The 23,374-nt window shown below is 46.3% G+C and overlaps 1 protein-coding gene across 5 annotated transcripts in view; it reads right to left on the reverse strand.

Moving 5' to 3' along the window:
* Window positions 1–249: 249 nt before the first annotated feature.
* The window catches only part of LOC119436068 (uncharacterized), a 79,810-nt gene continuing 56,685 nt past the window's right edge, over window positions 250–23,374 (reverse strand). For 2 of the 5 annotated variants that reach the window (XM_049655486.1, XM_049655484.1), the window contains 3 exons: window positions 14,328–14,513; window positions 6,910–6,957; window positions 250–1,898 (listed from right to left, as the gene is read on the reverse strand). In XM_049655486.1, coding sequence (XP_049511443.1) covers window positions 427–1,898; window positions 6,910–6,957; window positions 14,328–14,513 — 1,706 coding nt within the window. In that variant the 3' untranslated portion in view covers window positions 250–426. Of the gene's footprint in view, window positions 1,899–6,909; window positions 6,958–14,327; window positions 14,514–15,155; window positions 15,382–23,374 lie in introns of those variants that run through there. The other 3 variants (XM_049655494.1, XM_049655503.1, XM_037702813.2) reach the window with 3 other exon arrangements.

A 23,374-nucleotide genomic window follows, 5' to 3' on the forward strand; every position in this document is an offset into this window, starting at 1 on the left:
CTTCCCTCCCTCCCTCGAGTGCGCTACATTGAGCCGAGATTGCCGATTCACCCTCGTGAGCCGGCAATATATATATATATATATATATATATATATATATATATATATGAACGAAAATGTGTCAACTTTCCTGAAACGTCGTTGTGGCACCCATCTCGGTTAGGTATTTTTTGGAGAGAATGCACGCTACAGCCATTGAATGTATCCTCAACATATGAGGGGAGAACGAAAGAAAAATCACAGTACAAGAAGGTAGTGAATGAACTTTTATTTTCCATCCACATGTGCATTCCGCTAGATGTGCTTCAAACGATTTCAGAACCAAGCGTTTCGCGCCACTCCATAAAATTTGTCATTACGCAATGATAAAAACATGCAAATAAAAGCTTGACATGGTGTGGAGCATGCGGTTGAATATTTCAGTTTTCATTTCCTTCCTCGACGAGCTGGTCTTGGACGGGGCCGTGCTGGTTCGGTCTCAGACTCAATTCCCGCGATGTTTGAGTTTTCGACCGCGTTCACAGCTCTGCGGCGACCGACTACCTTTGCAGGTTGCTGCTCTCCCGAAGTCATCTTTGAAGTGGTACCTCTGACTGGATTAGTTTCGGCATCTCTGCTCTTTTTGGAGGTGATGGCGGCCGACTCCTCCTCGCTTTCGCTGGCGCGATCCTCCATTTCACCTTCACTGGCGCTATGCTTCCCCTCCTCGCCTTCGCTGGCACGTTTCTCCTCGTTTTCGGTGGCACTTTCCTCTGCCTCCTCCCCTTCGCTGAAGTGCTCGATCGCCTGCTCCCCTTCGCTGAAGTGCTCGATCGCCTGCTCCCCTTCGCTGAAGTGCTCGATCGCCTCCTCCCCTTCGCTGGAATGCTCGTTCGCCTCCTCGCCTTCGCTGGAATGCTCGTTCGCCTCCTCGCCTTCGCTGGAATGCTCGTTCGCCTCCTCGCCTTCGCTGGAATGCTCGTTCGCCTCCTCGCCTTCGCTGGAATGCTCGTTCGCCTCCTCGCCTTCGCTGGAATGCTCGTTCGCATCCTCGCCTTCGCTGGAGCGATCATCCACGTCTACGGTTTCTTCGATTGCGTCCAAGGGTTTTCCCTTGCCGGCAGCACCCTTCTTGGCCTTCGCCTTCGCGGCAGCATCCTTCTTGGCCTTCGCCTCGGCGGCAGCATCCTTCTTGGCCTTCGCCTCGGCGGCAGCATCCTTCTTGGCCTTCGCCTCGGCGGCAGCATCCTTCTTGGCCTTCGCCTCGGCGGCAGCACCCTTCTTGGCCTTCGCCTCGGCGGCAGCACCCTTCTTGGCCTTCGCCTCGGCGGCAGCACCCGCCTCGCCGGCAGCACCCTTCTTGGCTTTTGCCTCGCCGGCAGCACCCTTCTTGGCTTTTGCCTCGCCAGCAGCACCCTTCTTGGCTTTTGCCTCGCCGGCAGCACCCTTCTTGGCCTTCGCCTCGCCGGCAGCACCCTTCTTGGCCTTCGCCTCGCCGGCAGCACTCTTCTTGGCCTTCGCCTCGCCGGCAGCACCCTTCTTGGCCTTCGCCTCGCCGGCAGCACCCTTCTTGGCCTTCGCCTCGCCGGCAGCACCCTTCTTGGCCTTCGCCTCGCCGGCAGCACCCTTCTTGGCCTTCGCATTGCCGGTTGTAAGTTTCTTCGCGTCGGCGTCGCCCCCTTTAGCCTTCTTGCCTGCGGCGTTCGATGACTGCCCTGGAGCTGAAGGTAGTTCTGCCGACGAGGAACCTGAAGACGTTATTTTTTTGCGGGGCTTCGTCGCCAGCTTGACCCGTCCGGTCATGCCTTCAGCGTGTTCCGTTGCCTTTGTCCTTACCAGTACGTGGTTCTCGATTGCCTTCATGAAGGTCCTTTTGAATCTCGCCTTGAAAAGCTGAGTATCCATTTCGGGGTACTTGCCTGGAGAAATGAAAATGTGTAATTAAAATCCTAGTAGGCAATCGCCTTCGTTTCTTCCACAGTGTACTCTTGGACCAAGACAGCATTTGGGAAAAAGCAAAAATATTTATGGAGTTTAATATGCTAAAACAACACGGGCTCTGAGGATTGCTGTAGAAGGGCTCCGAATTAATTTTGACCACCTAGTGTTCTGTTCTCTAACGTCCCCTAAATTTAAATGCGCGAGCATTTTTGCCTTCCCTTCTCTTGGGAATGCGAACGCCATGGCTGAGAATTAAACCGGCGACTTCGTACACAGAAGCAGGACACCATAGCCAATGAGCCACCGCGACGCGGTAATAGGTCAAAAACTGATGCTTTCCCTAATTGCTAACTAATTGAATTAAATCCGCTTTGCCAATATGCTTCGATTGAGTAATCGTAGGCGCTGGCAACTTGATGAATACATTCTATGGTCGCGAAGGTGGCTGTGGGTGCGAACAGATGCTTTTGTTTGATGTGTTCACATTATTTTTTTAACTGTCACCAACACATTTAGGGGTGTGCGAATAGCAGTTTGAGACCAAATTGAATATAAATCGAATAAAATATTTTTCGAATACTCACTCAACATTTTAACACCCTTAAGATGCAAATTAGTGTCGCCAGACGAGAGTCCCCTTAGGGTATTAATACAAGCCCTCTTATTTGATTAACACCCTTAAGAAAGGGTGTTTGGCCTAACTATAGGCCAAATGAAAGAAATGTCATCTTAAGGTCGCCGTCCTTTCCGCTGTTTACGACTTCTTTATTAACATTGCCATATAAATGAAATCAAAGTACAAACAATTCATCCGTGAATATGTTAAAATCCACGGAGGTGGCATCTAACCCAGGAGCTTCATGTAGAAGCTAGATACTAAATGTACTAAATGCTTGTCCCGTATTCTTTATGGTGTCAGTTTATGCGCTGCTCAAGATGGACAGTTTCCCATTAGCCTGTTTTTCCATACTTTTATAGACACTAATCCACTGCACCACACAGCAGCCACGTTGCAGCTCGTCAAATATTGGTATGTGTACAGGAATTGGTCCAGGAACTCACGCTGCTTCATTTGATGCAAAACTTGACTTCTTTCTGGGGTTTTTACGTGCCAAAACCAGTTATGATTATAAGGACACGCTGTAGTGGAGGGCTCCGGATTAATTTTGACCACCTGGGGTTCTATAACCTGCACTACAACGCAAGCACATGAGCGATTTTGCATTTAACCTCAATCGAAATGCGGCCGCCACGGCCGGTATTCGATCCCGCGACCTCGTGCTCAGCTGCGCAACGCCCTTGCTGACTGAGCCACCGGATGCTAAACTTTCCATCAGATCGCATATTCTATCGCAGAAAATAATGTCATTACGCTTGGCCTTTTTAATATCATATAGCTGCAAAGACAGGTTTTACCGGTAACGAGCACGCTAGTAGATGCAAGAACACCTTTCGCATAGGGCGCACATAAACTCCCTGTGCCTAAAGGGGTCAACAATGGGTGTAAATAAAAAAAAACACCCATTCAACGTCCTTACTGGTTTTTTGTGCGTGTGTGCGTGCGTGTGCACGGCGATGTTCTTGCACGCACACACACACACACACACACACACACACACACACACACACACACACACACACACACACACACACACACACACACACACACACACACACGCACACACACGCACACACACACACACACACACACACACACACACACACACACACGCGCGCGCTATAGGGTATTTTGAATAAAATGGGTGCTAGATACAATGGACGATGCAAACTCGAGAAACACATTTCAGCTCTTAAGGGTGCTTAGTGTGTAGTTTGCGAATAACAGCCTCCTCACCAACAATTCTCCCAGCATGATATTCCCAACAATGGAAAGTGTCATTACACAACAGATTATAAAGCATGCCTTATTAAAAGCACAAAGGGAGTATTGGGAACAACTAAGCAGAGCGTTCGCAAACCCAGAGTTCTTCAGAGCATGCGCGGTCATGCATTATCATATAAAGTTTATAAAGGTAACCTTGTGGGACAATATATGTGTACACCTTCGCGACCAAGCCAAACATGCATGTCGCCTGCGGCGCTAGTACATTGAAAAAAGTCGTCGCAGTTTCACTTGAAAGGCGAAGCATCAATTGCGATAGCAAATTTGTAGAGAGCTATACGGAGTAATGATATTAGCTTTATCAGCTGTATAAACTTGGACATGCAGCAGCACCGGCAACACGCAGAACTGTTGACGCCGTCGGCGTTTTGCCCGCGTTCGCTCAAAATGAGTGCGGCGTTGGTGACTGTTGCCGGAGCCTCTGATGTAAACAGGCACTTGGTGCCGCAGCTAAACGTCGCCTCCCTTCCCTCCCCCTCCCCCCCCCTCCCTCACGACCTCTCACGCGTCGGAAGAAGGCGCGTTTGCTCTACATATATGGTGATTGTAAAGGAGGAAAGAGACGCCTACTTCTGCAGCCCTTAAGCGAGCATGGCGCAGAACGCGCGTTTGTTCTCCGCCGTGCGTTCACTCCCCGTGAAAGCGCGCGCCCCTCGCGCCCTTTCACTCGCACATACAGCGTTTAGCACGCGGCGACGATTTCATCTCCATTGACGTCATACGGAACCTCACGGCGACGGCGACGCCGACGGCAGAAATCTGCTTTTGAGTGTCCATATAATTGCTATCGCAATAAAAACGAGCATGCACTTTCTCTAGTTCGAATGGTCGAGGCAGATGGCACTGCTTTTGTATAAATTATGTAGCAATTAAATGTATTTTAATCTAATTCGATGAAAGGGCGCAGGTGCTGCATATATAGATAGTACCAAACAATACCAACTACCGATTCTAACCAATATTTTATTGCGAGTGATCGTGTATGGCCGGGAAAATCCGGCTGTCTGAACGGCGGAGCATGCTCTGGTACGTTATGTCCACTGCGGAAGCACCTATACGTCTCGGAAGCACCTATAAGTCTGAACAGACGTTGTCCCGAATACGATGGCGCTCAATCACAGACTGCGTTACCGCAAGCCAAAGATGCAACGTGCCCCACTTAAGTGAGGCCCGTGTGAGCCCCCGATAAATTTGTTTTGGCCATAGCCAATCTTGAGTTGTGCTGCCCTGCTTTATATACGTGTGGGATGCCGTACAAAACGCGCAATTTCTTGCAGTTCTTTGGCATACATCATAACACCCTTAAATTAATGAAAGGTGTAACGAAGATTTTCCCCGGTTGACGCCTGCGGTTTAAAGGATGAGCGCATCCGCCGCCTTGGCCGTGAGTGGCGCCGGCTAACACTCCCAGGGCTAACCTTGTAGACACACAAATAACGAAGAAAGCACTGCACGCGTAATGCGGGAGATGTGGGTTCGGCTCCCACCTGCGGTAAGTTTTTTTAAAGCGAAGCTTTCTATGTCTCACTGATTCGTCCGTGAGCGCCGAACACGCACTGCAGGAAAGCCAACTTACACAATAGAACGGCTGCGCATCTGTGCACACAATAGAACGGCGCACGACATACGTATCGTAGAGCACTACAGTTTACATTCGCTGTTGTACCGATAAGAGCAAGGGGAACTGCAACACTACGCTACCCAGACGAACTGCACTTGTATATCTGCCGCTGCCGATACACGTGATCGGCCTTACGGGCACGATCGCGCTCGCGCTTACGTTCGCGTACGGCAGCCTCTTCTGTGCGCTTCACCCGCGGCCTACCCATGGTGACGGCCGGGAATGTATTGCGATGATGCCCGTAATGCAATGCAGATATATACAGTTCGTCCGGATAGCGTGTCGTTGCGGTTCCCATGTTTCTTATCGGTACAACTGCGAATGTAAACCGTAGTGCGTGTATCAGCAACAGCAGAGCCTCTGACCGTCTACCACAGCGATCACAAGGCAATACTGTGCAAGTGTAGATGCGTCCGTGAAAGTGAGTGTGTGCGTGTAATTTAAACATCTAAAATAAGGGCTATGCAACTTAGCGAAATGTGCCCATTTAATTTCAACGTTCAAAAAATACGATCCTAAACAAGCAGTCAAATCACATATGCATCGCATCGGGTCGCTCAGCATTTCTTGGGTTCATTGCGTGGTCGTTGGCTTTGGACTGACTGATTCAGTTTGCATGGGAGAAAGCTTCGCGTTCGACCATCTTTAAGAAAGGGGCTTCGATTTTTTTTTTCATCCACTTTCGTTTCGTTTTACCTTACTTATACATTTCAGTTATACAATGTCTTCTATGCTTTCTCTGGCTTCAATCTGTTTCTCCTTATGGGTGCAATTTGAGTATTCATGGCACCATATATGGGCTTGCACGCGCAGTTTGGACACACACACATGACACAGCACCTGAGTAATATAGAGCTTTCCACAGATCAGGTTCTGTGTAGTTCTCGTCTATAGGCAACAATGTGAAGAAATTACTAAAAACTGAGCGCACAATGAGACGGTGAAAAGACGGGAGACAAGCGCTCATGTGTCTCCCGTGTTCTTTCACCGTCCTCGTCTGGTTGTACGCTGAAAGTTTAGTCATGTCTTAGCAACAGGCGCAAACAGCCACATTAGGGAAGAAATGAGTTCACCACTGCATTCTAACCAATCTTGAGGTACCGTTGGACCTCTGACGAAGCTTTGAATACATCGCTTTGAGACAGGTTTCGCTTTTTGTTATGCGTCGCTGGCGGTAGGCTATAGACAGCCGTTTCCACAAATGTCAGTAGCTCGAGGATGCACTGAAAATAAGTTTCGTAATGAATTATCTCGCAATTTTGCACGCTTTCCATATATAGGGTATTGATGAATAATAGCTCTTGTTCAAGCTGATAGTTAGCAAGGACCTGAGACTCAGAAGGGCAATCCTTAGAATTGACCCCGAATACTTCGCGACTCTCACCATTCATTTTTATTTACACTTATGACAAGATTTTCTCGGACAGCCTAGTGTTTACTAGGATTATTTTGAAAGGAAGCTCACCAAGTATGAATTTCTTGATGTAAATGGGAGTGGCACCTTTCCGGTCATCTGCAAGAATCAGGAAAAAAAGCGCATGGAGCCACCGGAAGATTAACATGCTCACTTCGAAATCACCAAGCATGGCAGGTAGACCTCACGAGTTCCTGTCATCTATGTGACGAGTGAAACCGTACGTTAGATACATAGCAAGCACTCTTATCGGGCCGGTTTGTATTATCTATAGCTTAGGATAGCGAAAATAAGGAACACCGACAACAGAACAGTACTAAGACAAGCGCTTAGGTATACTTCATCTTATGTATTTGCTGAACATGGGGTGGTACACAATTTGATTTTGTGTAGAACCAGCGCACACTGCATACTAAAGAAGGTATAACGACCACGAAAATTAGCACTACTTCCCTGTCACTTCACAATAATCCACACTGTCATTCACAGTAAAATCGCACATTCTGAGCTCCACGAGTTATTTTGTTGAAAATTTACGGCAATTTATATGCCAGATTTAAAACTTAAGTCACTTAATGGTTGTTGCAAAATGTGACGGCTTATCTCGTCTTTCCGATAGCAGGTTTAAACTACGAATACACGTTTTTCCACAACCGTCAAAGGTTCATTTCATGAAAAGCTATCACGCATATCGTGCGATAGCAAACCATGACACAGCAGGCTGCAGCGTAGCCCTATCGCTACTCTATCTTCCCGGCCACTTGCCAGCTTTGCTATGCCAGCTGATCCTCGCTGTGCATGCACCTGGCGCGACTTAGAGCTAGCAGGCGCAAAGCTCGCAGGTATATAGCCGGGACGGTAGCGGTAGAGTTGTACTGAAGCATTGCAACTGTTAATATTTCTGTGAGCAAGTATACTGGCCAGTCAGGCATTAAAAGAAAATGGCAGAACCCATGTGGACGTTACGGCGGTTATCACTGACAACTGCAGAAACACGTCATGTATGAGGCGTGTATGCAGCCGGAATGCTCTCTTGCGCTTCCCTCTGGGCACGCTGCACCATCTAGCACCGCCGCAGTGAAGTCGGGGTTAGTGATGCCCAGGAAGTGAGGCCCAGTGCAGCAATGGTAGTGACGCCCAGTGCCCAGTGAGATGTTTTGATCTACGCCAGTCACTATCTTGTCTATGGGTTCATTCATAGGACTGGGTTCATTCAGACGTAATTACCTTTAAAATTCCAACACCATTCAGAAAGTCAAACGTGTTTAAAAGGGACTGAGGGTTCACGAGATAGAAACAAGGATTGATGCAATGGTGTGACTTGAAGAGGGAACTAAAGTGTTGGATCCTTTCTTGCAACATTTTGCGGCATTTACGGCATGAACGGTGAGTGGAAGACCACACCGACTGCAGATGAGTGCATCAACCACGAGGATAAGGTGTGAGTATGAGTACCATTAGCATATTCTATTCTCAAGCGGCTGAAAGTCACTTCATGTGTGACGGAACAGATCGAGTATCCAAAGCTAATTCGTGGCTGTATTGTGCGAAGCTTATTGACAAGAAGATCGCATTCCTTCTGCCAGTGCTTCTCTAAATTCTTGCGCACTAGTGCTCGAAGGTATCGGTATGGAACATAGGTCAATGAAAGCGGGCTATGGCTATCGACTGATCCAGCTATTGCGTCATCTTCATTCCCAGATATATCATGATGCTCTGGGACCCAGCCGATGGTTATGTCAAGTTTATCACTATATGCTCTAGAGTTTTTTTTTTTTTGTTTTTGTTTTTTTATTGAGGGAACTCAGCAGAGGATTATGATTAGCTTTACATGTGCGTAGCGCTGGCGCAACGCTCATGGTTTCACTGAACAAAACTGAGTTTGGTATGCGTTTTTCTTGTTTCACATCCATGCTTATTGCGTATGCTTTGGTTGTGAATAGGCTCGCGTGGCCATTTAACCTGTGGGCATCAGAAAACTCGGGTCCTATTGCAGCAGAAAAAAAACATCTTATTGTTTTCGATGCGTACTTGCGTGTGAAATTTCGTAGAGTTGTATTTGTGTTTTAAGAATACGAAATGGTGTGTGATTGCTGTTTTTGGTGCAAGGTTAGCCTTTACTTGAGTAAACGTGTCGCACTGCATGGAAAAAATTTGCCACGGCAGTGCGAAATATGACGTTTAATAAGATAATTAAAATCACATTTTGGGATTTCAGGTCAGAAAACTGCACAGTGGGCTATGAGGGACGCCGTAGTGGAAGGGCTCTGAAGTAATGACCACCTGGGATTGGTCATCGTGCACCTATAATCAAATGCACTAGCATTTTTTAATCCCACCCTTGTCGGAATGCGCTCGCTGCGGCCGATAATAGAAACCCGACCTCACGCTTACTGCAAAACGCCAGAGCCACTGAGCCAAGCCGTTTTTAGGGATGGTAATATCGATGAACGATTAATCGACTAAAAGTACGCCGCAAAACGATTAATCGTCATCGATGTGTACCTTTAATTTAATCGGTTTAATCGATTAAAGCAGTTCGATTAATCGTTTTCTAGACAGTGACTAAAGTGGCGTGAAAATTTTGAAATCGTACTGTAGAATGCGGAGTACGAGCAACGACCGCGCGGCTGCGAAGACCGAGAGCGACTGTCGACTGTTTTCCCGAGTCATGTCGAGCTGGCCAAGCGCTTCCCCGCTTTACGCGTACGTCACACAGGCTGCCTGGGGCCCGGAGAGAGGCCGCCCCCGTGGAGGAAGAAATAAACTAGGCGAGAGCATTACGTGAGGCAGCTAGTCTTGGCAAGCGAACTCACCGTCAAGCGATTTCCTTCGCTTTTTACTTCGCAGTAGGGTCAACACGTGACCCTGAGTGACAACGTATTGGCCGATATTGTTTAGTTCGCAGCAGTTTCAAATCAGTGCGCACCCGTTCAGCTGCGCTGCTGCCCTGCACCCGGCAGCATTAGACAGTTTTAGTTACACGTACGTGGAGACTTCACGTACGCAAACGTGAACAGTCTACGTACCTTACGTGCACGCCATCTGAAACACTTTTAGCTACACGTACGCGACGCACCACGTAGCTACATATATCGGGAAATATGAACAATTCAATTCAAGATGAGTATTTCAGCGAAGCCAGTGACGTGCATTGATGCGTGCCGGTCATCGTCTCCGCAATGCCCGGAAGTGTGTTGTGCACGCGTTATCTGCTGTCATCGTTGACATGGAATGAAATAGATGACCTAGTCATCCTGTCGCCGTATTTCCATGCAAGCCATCTGCGCGCGCACAGCACGCTATCGCTTGTTCGTGATCTCGCGAAACCCCCGCGCGAAGCTGTCTACGTGCGCAAGAAACGCACATAAAAAATCGAATCTCACGTACGTCCGTGAGACCAGCGCGCGGCCGCTACGTTCTGCGCATGCGCACTGCTTACACGTAGAAGCTCTACGTACGCAAAGCCTCTACGTGCGTGTAACTAAAACTGTCTATTAAACCTACCGCGCGCTCTGATGTGGCGATCACGTGTTGCGCCATTACTTCTTGATTTCAGTCGTGCTGCGATGTTCTCTTCTAATTATTCCTTCCTCCATGCCCACCCTCCTCAGTAAGCGCCATTTTTAACATACAGGGTGTTCATTTTTAAGTTTTACGGAATTTTTAGAAATCGCCTGTGGCAGGTAGCATAATTTTATCATTGAGCTGGGTTATTCGATGAGGCGCAAATTCGCACGAGAAATCGAAACACATATTCAACTAATTAACAAAAATCACTGATTAACTTCTTAGTTAATTACTTTACGACACAACAATTTACGAATTGCAGCCGGTGATCTTGTCAGGCGTATCCACTTGCAATGAATTACCAGAATGACACCAGTTTGGAGATATGCGCCATCATACTCGCCGTAAAAATGCACTGTTGTTCCACTTAATTTTTTACCAAAATGCATTGAAGCACAAAAGTAACTGTAACGTCCATGTATTTCGTCCCACACTTTGAGAAATAGTATCTCGAAACTGGTGTCATCATGGAAATTCATTTCAAGTCGATGGGTCTTGCAAACTCACCGGCTACAATTCGTAAATTGCGATATGTGTCATAAAGTAATTAACCAAGAAGTTCATTAGTCAATTTTTGTTAATTGGTTGAATGTCTTTCGATTGCTCGTGCTACTAATGTGCACCGCTCAACGATAAGAATTATGCTACCTGCCACAGGCGATTTTTTAAAATTCCGTAGTTGTCACGTAGTAGTTACGATGAAGAAAACAGTCGCAAAACTGTGAATGACGAAACGGACTTTTTATTGGGTGAGCCTGTGCCCACAAAAGCAAGTTTCACTCGAAGCACAACGATAGCGGCGAACACAATCGGCGATCGTCGAAATCTGATAAGCGGCGAAGCGCGTCGGCTTTTATACATGAGTCATCGAAGGTTCCAGAGTAATCTCTGGTACCCGCGTGTCTTCCAGAAGGTACTAGACAATTGGCGTCGCTCATACAATCAGATTACATCAGCGTCGGTGACAACTTACAACGGATAGAAGCATCGATAACGTTCGAGAAAATTCCGATACATGCAGGCGCTTCCTGCGCCGAGCGATAACGTTTAAGGTGGCGGTCCGGCAGCACCAGCCCCCCCCCCCCCCCTTTTTGAGTACCTTTGGAGCAACCGCGGTGGCTCTTCTAATTAGGATATAAAGTTGTGGTATATACCATAAAAAAGCTTAATTCTTGTATATTTTAACTATAGATAATATTAAGAAATTGATTAATGTGATTTAGAAATAAATGTTCAAGAACAAGCATGAGATGCATGGTTTTTGCGAACTGTGTCTCAGTTGTGACCATAGTTAGAAGAAATTACCGCATTTACTGCATTGCGGCTTGCTCTGTAGCTTTAGGACATTTATTTCCTAGACGCAGCAAAACAATGTTAAATTTTTACTTTTTGGATAATTTGCTTTTGAAGTTTGCCAAAATATCGCAACTTCTGTTGTAAACAGCCCGGCAACTACACGCTCAAGGAAGCTAAATTTTGGACAAATTAGAGATCAAGCAATTTCCAATTGGGATGCAAAATTTCATTTATGTACCTTTCTTGACTTTCCTAATAATGCGACCGAAATTAAGCAATATTTAGAATTCGGGTCCTACTTTTGCCCATTTTTGCGGGAAGGTACTAAAGCTACGAAGGTGCGGTGTAAAACTAATAAAGGTACATGAATGAAATTTAGCGTCCTACATGGAAATTCCTTGAACTCTAATTGTCCAAAATTTAGCTTTCTAGAGCATGTAGTGGCCAGGCTGTTTACAACAGAAGGTGCGATATTTGGCAATCTTCAAAAGCAAATTATCCAAAAAGTAAAAATTCAATATTATTTTGCTGCGTCTAGGATATAGATAAATATGTCCTAAAGCTACAGAGCAAGCCGCAATGCAGTAAATACGGTAGTTTCTTCTATATATGGTCACAACTGAGACACATTTCGCAAAAACCATGTATATCATGCTTGATCTTGAACATTTATTTCTAAATCACATTATTCAATTTCTTTATAATATAAATAGTTGGAATCTCGAAACGAACTCGAAACGGGGGGCTGGTGGCGCCGGACCACCACCTTAACATCTGTTAGCCGGTGAAAAGCGGTCACCGGGGAAAGATAAACAAGTACACGTGTCAATATGAACACTGTATATTGTTTATTCCTTCACTAGTCACTAGTGGCAATTATAGTTGGCCTCTAACAAATTAAACATTACTCTTTATCAAAATTTATACGCTTGTATGTCTTATCCTGGTTCCACCTTTCAAGCGTTAAAATAGGTACTTACGTGAATAGATAACTGTGTTTCAGCCTTTTTAAAGCGCCCGAAAAAAAAAAGTCGATTAATCGACGAAAAACCCCGCATCGAAATCGATTAATCGATGATACGCTAAAGCGACGAACGATTAATCGTTAATCGATTAAAACATTTAATCGACCATCACTAGCCGTTTTTGCATTGAGAGCTGGAGCGAACGAATAAATGTGCAGAGATTCCAACTGAAACATGGAAACGACAAAGGAGGGTCCCCTTGCTGAGTAAGGTTATTCCAGAAACTGTTGCTGCTAGCCAACTGTATCGCGGCAGCCTTGGCCACGGCACGAGAGCACGCCATGTTCTCGTGCGCTTCGGCCGTCAGGCCATCGCGCGGGCTTATGAGCGACAGTAATACCATCATCAGTCTATTTTTATGTCTTATGCAGGACGAAGGCCTCTTGTTGCGATATCCTATTACCCCTGTCTTGAGCTAGCCGATTCAAACTTCCAATTGCAAATTTCCTAACTTCATCGCAGCACCTAGTTTTCTGCCGTCCTCGGCTTCGCTTCCCGTCTCTTGGTACCCATTCTGTAATGGTCCACCGGTTATCCATCTTACGCATTACATTGTCTGTCCAGCTCCATTTTTTTCTCTTAATGTCCATTAGAATATCGGCTATCCCCGTTTGCGCTGTGATCCACACCGCCGTCTTTCTCTCTTAACGTTAGGCCTAACATTTTTCGTTCCATCGCTCTTTGTACGGTCCTTAACTTGTTCTCGAGCTTGTGTTAGCCTATTGAATTATGCATAATATTGAATATTTTGTTGCGTAAACTTCCACTTTATGGCATTCGAGGCATCACGAATTGATTCGAATTAATTTTCGGGGATTAGGGGTCTCCGGATTAATTTTCACCACCTCGGATTCTTTAACGTGTACCCAATGCATGGTACACGAGCCAATTCCATCAATGTGCTGGAACAGCCTCCCTGCTCGCCGGATTTAGACCCCGGGGTCATGGCCTGTTTTTCCAGGCAAAACGTGCTGTATCAGTATCTGCCGCGACTGGCCGCAAAGTTCAGTTCACGTTTTTCGTCGCGGGGCGTTTCCGTATGATACGATAAGGAGGCCGCCTTTCCTGCGCTCCCGGCGCGCTCGGTTTCGATATTGCGTGGATTGAGCGTTGAAATTCGGTTGGTCGAATTAGGTGCGAATTTCAAGATTTGTAAAAATGGAGGTGCCTTAAAATGTAGCTACCTACAAATTTTCTATCACAACCACCCTAAAGCTGTAATAAGGTTAACGAACTTTTTTTCTGAAACTCAAGTTAATACCGGCAAGTTCGCGTCACTGTAGAACGTATCTGCAAAAACATCAAGTTCACTGCGCTCAGTCTTATTGGTTTTAAAGAAGAGTAAAAACCTTGCATAATTTCAGGCGAAACAGGATGCGCCTTATGCATTCATTAAGTTCACAGAACCTCCCGTGTAGGGGAGACGAACACGGAAGCTTTCCCGTAGCCAAAAAGTGACATGAGCGCAAGACTTCACTGTGAAATAAGCAAGCGCAGATGATAAGGTAGACTCATAATAAACACTTAGCAATAACTACGCGACGACCGCAACACGACGAGCAGAGGCCGTGTACTCACCAAAATTGGCCAATGCGTCGATGATCGTGTCAATCATCTTCGGTTGCTTTTTCATGGCAAGTTTTGCTACGCTGCTTTCTTTTGACAATGGCTTCCCCTCGCTCGAGTTCGACGATGATCCCCCATCGCTCTCAGAATGCTCGGAATCCGAGAAATGGGCTTGCTTGGCTCGCTTCGCCATCGCACCTGCGTCCCCCCGCACGTTACACAAGACAAAAACAGCAGTGACAGTGCCGTAATGACACTCTTGCAATTTTTTTAACAATGTCGCACGAGCATCGACCGCGCGGCATGTCAGCGGCCATGTAGCGACGAGGGGCACCCCTGAAGCGAACAGCGCAGCATAATACAGTCGAACTGGCAATCGCCTTGCGCGCCCGCGCCTATACTGTCGTCTGTTTCGCCGCCCTTCGCCGACACGCCGTGCGGTCGAAGCTCGCGCGATATTAAAAAAAGAAATTTCAGGGGTGTACCATTTAAACTAAGATTAAGTTACATTCATAGAAAGTTCGAAACCCAAACAGTCTTAATCGCGACGCCGTTCGGGTATGTGCTCAACACACGGGCTAGACCGCGTAATTATACCGGCAGAAATAATTCATTCGTAAGTATACAATACGTTGAGAGACTAGTAAAATTTTCAGTGTTCTTGCTTTTGCAGTCATTGAAAGAATGAAATGCCGGCCAAAGTAGTATGCCTGCCTCTGCAGCTAGGATTCATTTGTAGAAATTCCCTTCGCTCACGACTTCCGTTATCAGCCCACTTCCAATTCCATTTGTTTACTTCTATTGCGGAGCTTCATCGCAGAAAATAAAAACGCCACTTACGCGTGTGCAGAATCCCTTGACAACAGCCACAGGCACGCTTTGCAACTACAGTCACGACTAAAGCAAACAGTGAAGCCTAACACTGATCACCACTGCCTGTCGGCAAGCTCGGTTTGCCACGAATGTCGCTGTTCGCTTCGGGCCTGCCGTAACAAAACAGCACCAGCGCAATTGTGGCGTCAGCATCTGATTTCTCAGACCACAGCGACACACCCCTTAGGCGCCCTCTTGCTGGCTAGTCCGGCTGCATAGCATGAAGTGCACATTTTGCATCTGATTAACACGTTCTTGATAAGAGTTCCGTGCCTTCTGAGCCAGGACGTCACGCGTAAAAGTAGAGAGCCTTTGAAAACAGTGGTTTAACCCGTAATTGTCGAGTGTTGCCTACAGGCAAGATATCAGAAAAAAAAATTCTTGTCGAGTTTCAGTATTGAGTACGAAGTTTCTGGCTAAATGCATTCAGCCAACACTGAATGACAGAGAGCAAGCGTCATTTGTTGGTTTAGAACAGGAACACTGGACGAGGAAGAAGTTGGGCACGCCACTCACGACTCACTGTCTTTTGAAAGCAAGGTTGGCAAGGTCAGAGGAGAAATCCCGATGCAAGATATCCAGCTGCAGTGGTGTCACACATGTGATGTAAAACAAATGATGAGAGCTGTCTTTACAATTGAAAACGAAGCATTAGGTGGTTTTTCGTGAAGCCCACTTGCAGTTTCCTGCATGAGGTTTTCCCCTATTGCTAAAAAGAATTCCGCAAACATTTTTTTTTCTTTTTGTTGATTATGCTTATTCTTGATATGTTTTGGACATTTAGATATAAAATAAACATTTTTCTGGGTATTTATATGTCTCGTCCTTAATGGGTATAAAAAAGAAAGACGATTGATCGCCAATACTTTCAACTTTTGAAATGTATGCGCTCCCGCATTCCATCTTGACATCACGGCTCAAAACACGCTGACCTTCTGTTGCCTAGGCCATGTGACCAGGGAGAGGTGAGCAGAGGTGGCAACAGAAGATATCAGATTGTAAACAGACAATTATTTCCTAAAGTTGCGATCTGACACGTGCTTTTTACAGAGCAGCGCTGGATCCGTGGGCATGCGACGTCAAGAAGCACGTCAAAGTCGTATTAGCGTCTGTAAAGTGCAAGCCGCGGAGCAAGAATGTTTTGCGGAGGTCACCGATACTCCATTTTGAAACTGCAAAAGAACTTTTTGTCAAGCTACAGGGAGATAGATTATTCGATGGATGCTGGAAATATCCGCCTGACCGTGCTACTCCAGATGATGGGTGCGACATGAAACCAACCGTGGTGGCGTAGTGGCTATAGCATTGCGCTGCTAAGTCCGAGATCGCGGGATCGAATCCCGGCCGCATTTCAATGTGGGTGAAATGCTAAAGCGCGCGTGTGCTGTGCCGTGCAACCCCAGATGGTCAAAATTAATCCGCGGCTCCCCACTATACGGCGCGCCTCATAATCATATCGTGGATTTTGGCACGTAAAACGCCAGCATTTAATATTTTTATATGAAATTACGCATCCGTAAATGCACACACAGTAGTAAGTAATTGCAGTGTCTGATCGAGGCAAATGTCCCTGACGGAGGTTAAGAGCACCTGCGTTGCCCGTTGCTCCAAGGTCCAAGTATATGGTGCAACCCGAAGGAGCTGCCCCGTAAATTCGAAAAAAAAATATGTTGGGCTATACGATTAAACATACTGATTGCTGTCATTAGAGCGCAAAAATAAAACACACATAAGCGCATGTTTGTCTCATTCTTGCGATCTAATGACAGAAACGTTAAGGCTGTTCGCTATATGTGTTGTCGGCCATGGCAGACAAATCGTAAATCGCAGGACGAAGCCAAAGGTCACACAGCGCAGACGGCGCAGATCTAAGGCCATTTTACACGCAAGCGACCCATGGGGGAAAAAATCTGTCCTACTAAGGAGGTTAAATAAAAACTGCTAAACACTTCAATTTCTTAAGTGTTTTAACATTTTTCTCAAACACTTAAGTTTCTTAAGAAAAAAAAGTTTTTCTTTAACCTCCTTGGTCCTGCCATAGGGTCCTCATGCGGGTAAACGAGGTCCAAGTGGAAATGCTGGAAGCAGTACCCCTCCGGCTACTCCATTTCACCTAAATGAAAAATATAAGTTTGCTTAAATAAATAAAAATTTTAACAAATCATAAAAAGGACGATTTGAAACGGCTCACATGCTTAGAACATTTGCGCTTGGCATTTGCGTCTCCGCGATGAGTAGCGGCGCCACAATCGACGATAAGCACAGGCGAAAATCCAACAGTACTAGTAGTTTGTATGTAAAATAGAATAACTGCAATCGGTGCTGTTTGACTACAAAGCAAAAATGGGTGAAAGCTGAACATATAGACCAAATTCTTTGAGTCATGTACGCCCGTTTAGAGCAGGCGCACCTAATTTCGGCCCTATTCGCCACATGTCGGCGCGCACTGCGCTGGGACTGGTGATCAGGATCAAAGAGCTGGTGACAAGAAAGCGACGACTAGTGAACGCCGGCGATACACATGTGAAATATAAGGCTAAGCACTGTCGCACTATCTCTTTATCGCGCCCGTTCGTTCGGTCAATTCCTGCTGTCACCGGCAAAATATTGCTGCCACCTCAAGCGACGCAAGTTCTATGTTTTATAGGCCTTTTCACTGATTACAAACATAGGCCCTGCACGGCTTCCAATTTTGCCCACTGACGTATAGCTGCTAAATGTAACTGGCAAATAAGCAACCATACGATAAAACATAGCAGACTGATAAGGCACGTGACCGGAAGTTTCTTGGGGGCGGCACGCTCGCTGCTGTTATCGCGAGCATGAAACCGTCCATGGCTTTAAAGAGAAGCTTTCTTTGCCAACCCAGACCCCACCCCCAGATTTGGTGCGGCTGCTGCTGCTGAGTAGGGCGGTCGTTATCTCGCCAGATATATTAATGCGATTAGAACCCTTGTGCTACATCACGCAGTTTTTGCTCAGCGAACATCTGGGTCTGGCCGTTTTTCCCCCGACCTTTTCAATAAAAAAGCTAAACCTTTACAATTTCTTCCGTGCTGAGCGTAATTCAATCCACGTCACACGGGTTCATCAAGCACAGCCGCCAGGCGCTTTATCGAGCTGCGGTATGAATGCACTGGGTATGTGCCGCCCTTCAATGAACCTCTTCTATTCCAGCTGGGTACGTGCCATTGGGTATGCGGCCTGCGATGGAACGATTCTCAGCGTTCGCGCGCGCCACGCATCTCGGAAAGCACGCGCGGACTTATACATAGCTTGCACGTGACGTCACATCCACGGGCTCGCTGCCCCGGCCGCCATGCTTGCGAACCGCTTTCGCTAGTCTGACGCGCGCGCGCTGCGAGAATCCGTCGAGCAGTTGTTTTCTCTGTGTCGTGACAGGCTTCTATTCGTCTTTTCCGTGGACATGTCCGCATTTCCAACTGCACGGCCCTTTTGCGAGGACTACTTCGCACAGTTGATTGGATCTGCGCGTGTGCGGTACAAAGAAAAAATTCAACTGTGCGAGAACGTCGATCCCTACACTGCGCCTGGGAATGGTTGGGTGCACGAATAGTTTGTCGGCGAGGAGGCTCGGAGAAGACAAAGGGCTCCTACATGGAGAGGTAAGCGCAGAGATTTTTTTTTTTTTTTCACTTTCGAGGTCTCTCAACTGGTCGGTTTCTCCAGTCGGGTGCGGAGAGAGGGGCTGATCGACACACGACTTGATCGCTGCCGCGTCGGCCTCGGCACGCCGTTCCTGCAATTCGGCTTCCCGCTTTTCGGCGTCCGCTTGCCGCTTTTCGGCGCGTCGTTTTTCGAGGTGTTAGTGTCGTGAGGGATCCGTGTTCATGGCGCTGTAGCCGAAGAGAAGCGACGGAGCCCAGTCAGGGTCCGTCTCGTCGAACAGTTGAGCTGGCTTCCCTAAGAACGCAAAATGAACAAAGTTACAAAACTAACCTTTCGTTATATATCGCCGTTATCACGCTGTAAAAGCCGAAAGGAATTATTTACTTGCAATGAAGTGTGCGCCGCAGACTCGCAGGTTGCGGTTCTCGATGTCTAAGTTGGCACGTTTAATGCGCTCCAGCCATAGGCTGCGCCGCTTCGTGCTCAACGCTTTCCCACTATCTTCGGTAATGAAAAGAAGTTGCTGTTAGTCGTTTTTTTTTTTTTTTTTCTCCCGCGGCTGTCACTGCGGTTGGAACAACCAAATATCATGCACATGACCATGGTGACAACACGTCTTGTGGGGCTTGCAACGACTGTGGGAGAGTGAGCGGTTCATATGCGTGGCGGATGCATATCCCAGAATTCATTTCACTGACGTCAGTGCAGCGCCGCTAGATGGCGCCGCTGTAGAGATTAGTAAGAGGCGGTTGGAGGTTTGGTGGCAGAAAAGTAGGGAGACCACAAACAACGGAGACGTACAGAAACAGAGTTCCCAGTAATGGTTCAAAAAGGTTGATGCCTGGAATTCTTTGTATTTGCGTGTTTCTCAAAAATAAAAGTAGGACATTAGGCAAAATAAGAACAAGAGCTTGGTGGCGCAGCCCACCACCCCGTTTCAAAGGGGACGCTCATAGCATCCATCCATCCATCGAAGAGCGAGAGAGGAGTCCCGCTGCACTACACGGCTAATACATGACAGCTCTTTCATATGGCGCGATTTTCAGTTAGCGGCACAGCAATTTCCGTCGCTCCGCGACCGCCGCGACCGTCGCAGCTCCCCACAACTTGGTTCCGCCTAGTTGGTCGTGCCATCGTGGAGTCGTAGCGATCGGCGGAATTTCGGGCGGGCCAACAGCAAACCCCGTCGAAATAGGGGCTGTTCTGTCGACGTTTATTTCACGACGTCTTGTGCGCCGTGTCCGCAATCGCGTACTAAGCAATTGTAAAGGTACACCGCTATTAAAGATCGCAAAGCAAGCTAATTATTATATTCCTACATACTGGATAACAAAATCCAACATTATCATTTCCCGTGTTGTTTTATTGTAACAATAGAGGCGTGGAATACGTTCAGAGTAGGGGGAAACCTTGGGCGTCGCTTCGATGAAAATCGCGCCGTCGTTGACGCATGTGAAAGCTCGCAGCGAAAATCGCTCAGCGACGTGCGCGGCAGCAACGATATTTTTCGCCCCAGTCGCTGCATGTGAAACATCCTTGACGCGTATCGGCGGTGGCAATGCGTTGGGTTGCTGCTACAATGCTAATCGCATTAGAGTCGACAATCATCTAAGATGGGCACTGCCCGAACTTTTCGTGGATATATGTATATTTGAAAGTGACATGAGCGCCAAATGGAAGATCCAGCAAACAGGCTTGTGCAGGTATTATCACTGTGTGCTGACCGACAAATAGTGCCAGTGATCGCACGTCTGTTCCGCGTGATAAAAATAAATCCCTACCCAGACAACGCAAAGGCATCCCCAGTAAGTCTCTGGTATGTCAGTATCAGGACATTCATACATCCTAAGGATGTCCTGCACTAATCCTAAAAGGCTCCTGATCAGGTCCATTTGTCCGTCCCAAGTAGATATTGAGAACATATCAGGTACATAATTGGAGGACCATTTTAAGATGATGTCATGACGTGTCCCAAGGCACTACTGTTTGACACTGTAATTAGAAGCCAATTAATAATTTACAAATTTGGTTACTATATGTATGACGCAACTTGGATATGAGAACCCATATTGTAGGGTTCCGTTTTGATATTTGTGCGCTTTCATGTGCTCAGAAATTTAAGAAATTTTGCGTCTTTGTTTCTTTCCGCGACTAAAAAGCAGTTCGGTATCAAATCAACTACCTCAGGCGCAGCACTACCTATGCACTTACAAAAGCATGGCCTTCGAGATCTGCCTTTGCTACTTAAGAGAACCGTCGGTGGAAGGGGCGCTTTGGACGTCCCCACCAATAATAATAACGTAATAATAATCACTCAATCAATCAATTATTTATTTATTTATCGTGCCCAGGAACAACCATGACGTCTAAGTGCTGGCCCACCCATACTCATAGAACAACACAAAAAAAATACAGCAGGGGAATATCAGCAAAAGAAATGAATAAAAAACAATGAATAAAAACAATCTTGCAAAGAAAAGTGTACATACAACAATGCGCAAAATGCATACAAAAGAAAAAGGGGGAGAAGGGAAGTTGAACAATATGTGAAACTAAGAGACAACAACGCAAAGCTCAGAACAGAACAAAGACAGCGAGTTGTGAAAAATATCAAGGTCATGAAAGTGGGCGTTATAAAGACTTTGTATTCTGTGGACGGTTGAGTGTTGGTGGTGACAGGCAGCAACATGGAAAGGTCTGTGTTCTCTGGTGATCTTCCGTGGAATACGAAACATGATACAACTGAGGAGTTCGGGGCACATGAGGATACTGTGAAGGAGTTTGAAAAGGAACAGAAGGTCAGCGCAATTACGACGGCAGTGAAGTAAGGGCAATGGCAATAATCCAACACTGCTAAAGCAAGGCCCAACGTCCGTGTTAGCAAAGCTGTGATGATATATGCTTAGAAACTTTTTTCTGGACCCGATCTATAATGTCACTGTTGGATCTAGAAACGCCGTTCCAGACGACCGACGCGTATTCGAGTTGATGAAGACAGATTGTTGTGTACAATTTACGGAACGGTGTAGGAGAATTGAATTCTCTCGATAGTCGGCAAACAGAGCCAAGAGTGCGCATACCCCGCATTGCAACGCGTTTAATGTGAGCTGAAAAGTGTAAGATTGTATCAAAAAGTACACCGAGATCATTGATCTCACAGACCTTACGCAATTGTACAGAATCTACTGAATAAGAAAAAGAAATGCTTGCTGTTTTGCGGGTGAAAGTCGTGACATTGGTCTTAGCAGAATTCAATGTTAGGTTATTATCTCTGCATCATTTAGAAAAAGAAAGCAGGTCAGACTGCAGGATGCGACAGTCATCAACAGTGTGAATTGCCTTGAAAATCTTGATGTCATCGGCATTAGAAGGAATGAAGAATACCGAATGGCGGAAAGAACGTCATTAATAAAAATTTTAAAAAGGAGTGGTGCCAATATTGAAGTCCCTGAGGGACACCGCTATTTGCCACGTAAGAAGAAGACGTTTGGCCGTTGACGTTAACAAAACATGATCTACCAATAAGAGAACTCCGCAAGAGATTTACAATTGACGAGTCAACACCAAAGTGCGCAAGCTTGATGAGAAGCAGTGAGTGGCTTACCACATCAAAAGCTTTACTGATGTCGCAATATATGGTGTCGCAATAATAATAATAATAATAATAATAATAATAATAATAATAATAATAATAATAATAATAATAATAATAATAATAATAATAATAATAACGATTAAGACAAGATAGTCTACAAATAAGCGTGTGTGTGTGTGTGTTGTTTTTTTTTTTTTTGCAGTGTGCCATTTGTATTTTGTTTTTGGTCGTTCTGGCAAGCATGAAGCTCCCAAATAAACACACTTGGAAGCAACGTCCTGAGAATATCCTGCTGAGGATGTTGCTCGGCTATATGGCCAGCTGGGTTCGCGATAAGTCCAGCAGTAGATGTGTTTAAAATTCATCGTGAGCATGATGTTGTGGACGTCCTCAGTACGTTCCATAAAAAGCTAGGACGTTCGGATCTTCCCGGAACATCCACAGAATGTCTTGTGTTGTCCGGGTACATAAGACCTGTACATAGTATAATGTCGGCTCGCAAGGATCTCTAAAGCACAAAGACCTCTTAAGGCTCATACACACTAGCGGAAAAAAATTGCCCGCCAATCCACCCTGTGAAGGTGGTTGGAAAACGAAGCTTTTTACGCCACCCTCACGGTGACTGCGGCGCACTTGATATTTCACACACTACAACGTAACTTTAACCACGGCCTTTATTATTATTTACTTCACAACAATGTTCTCTACTGCTTTATGATCGGTGTGATATACACTACTAGACTACCCCATAGTGGGGTAGTCTAGAAAATGAACCGAAGCAGTTACTAGGCTGGAAGGGTTTCGAATGACGTCAACCCTCTTTCAAGCAGCTGCATAAGCTTTGCAACAGCTGCAATCTAATCTCACGGACCGCGCCGAGCCTGTTTCCGTTGTTTGCCCGCAGCCCTTATCATCCATCATGTTGGCTCATCACTTTGAAGCTTGTTTTTGTGGTTTTTCT

The sequence above is a fragment of the Dermacentor silvarum genome, chromosome 1 (genome assembly GCF_013339745.2).
Source record: "Dermacentor silvarum isolate Dsil-2018 chromosome 1, BIME_Dsil_1.4, whole genome shotgun sequence".
Lineage (NCBI taxonomy): Eukaryota > Metazoa > Arthropoda > Arachnida > Ixodida > Ixodidae > Dermacentor > Dermacentor silvarum.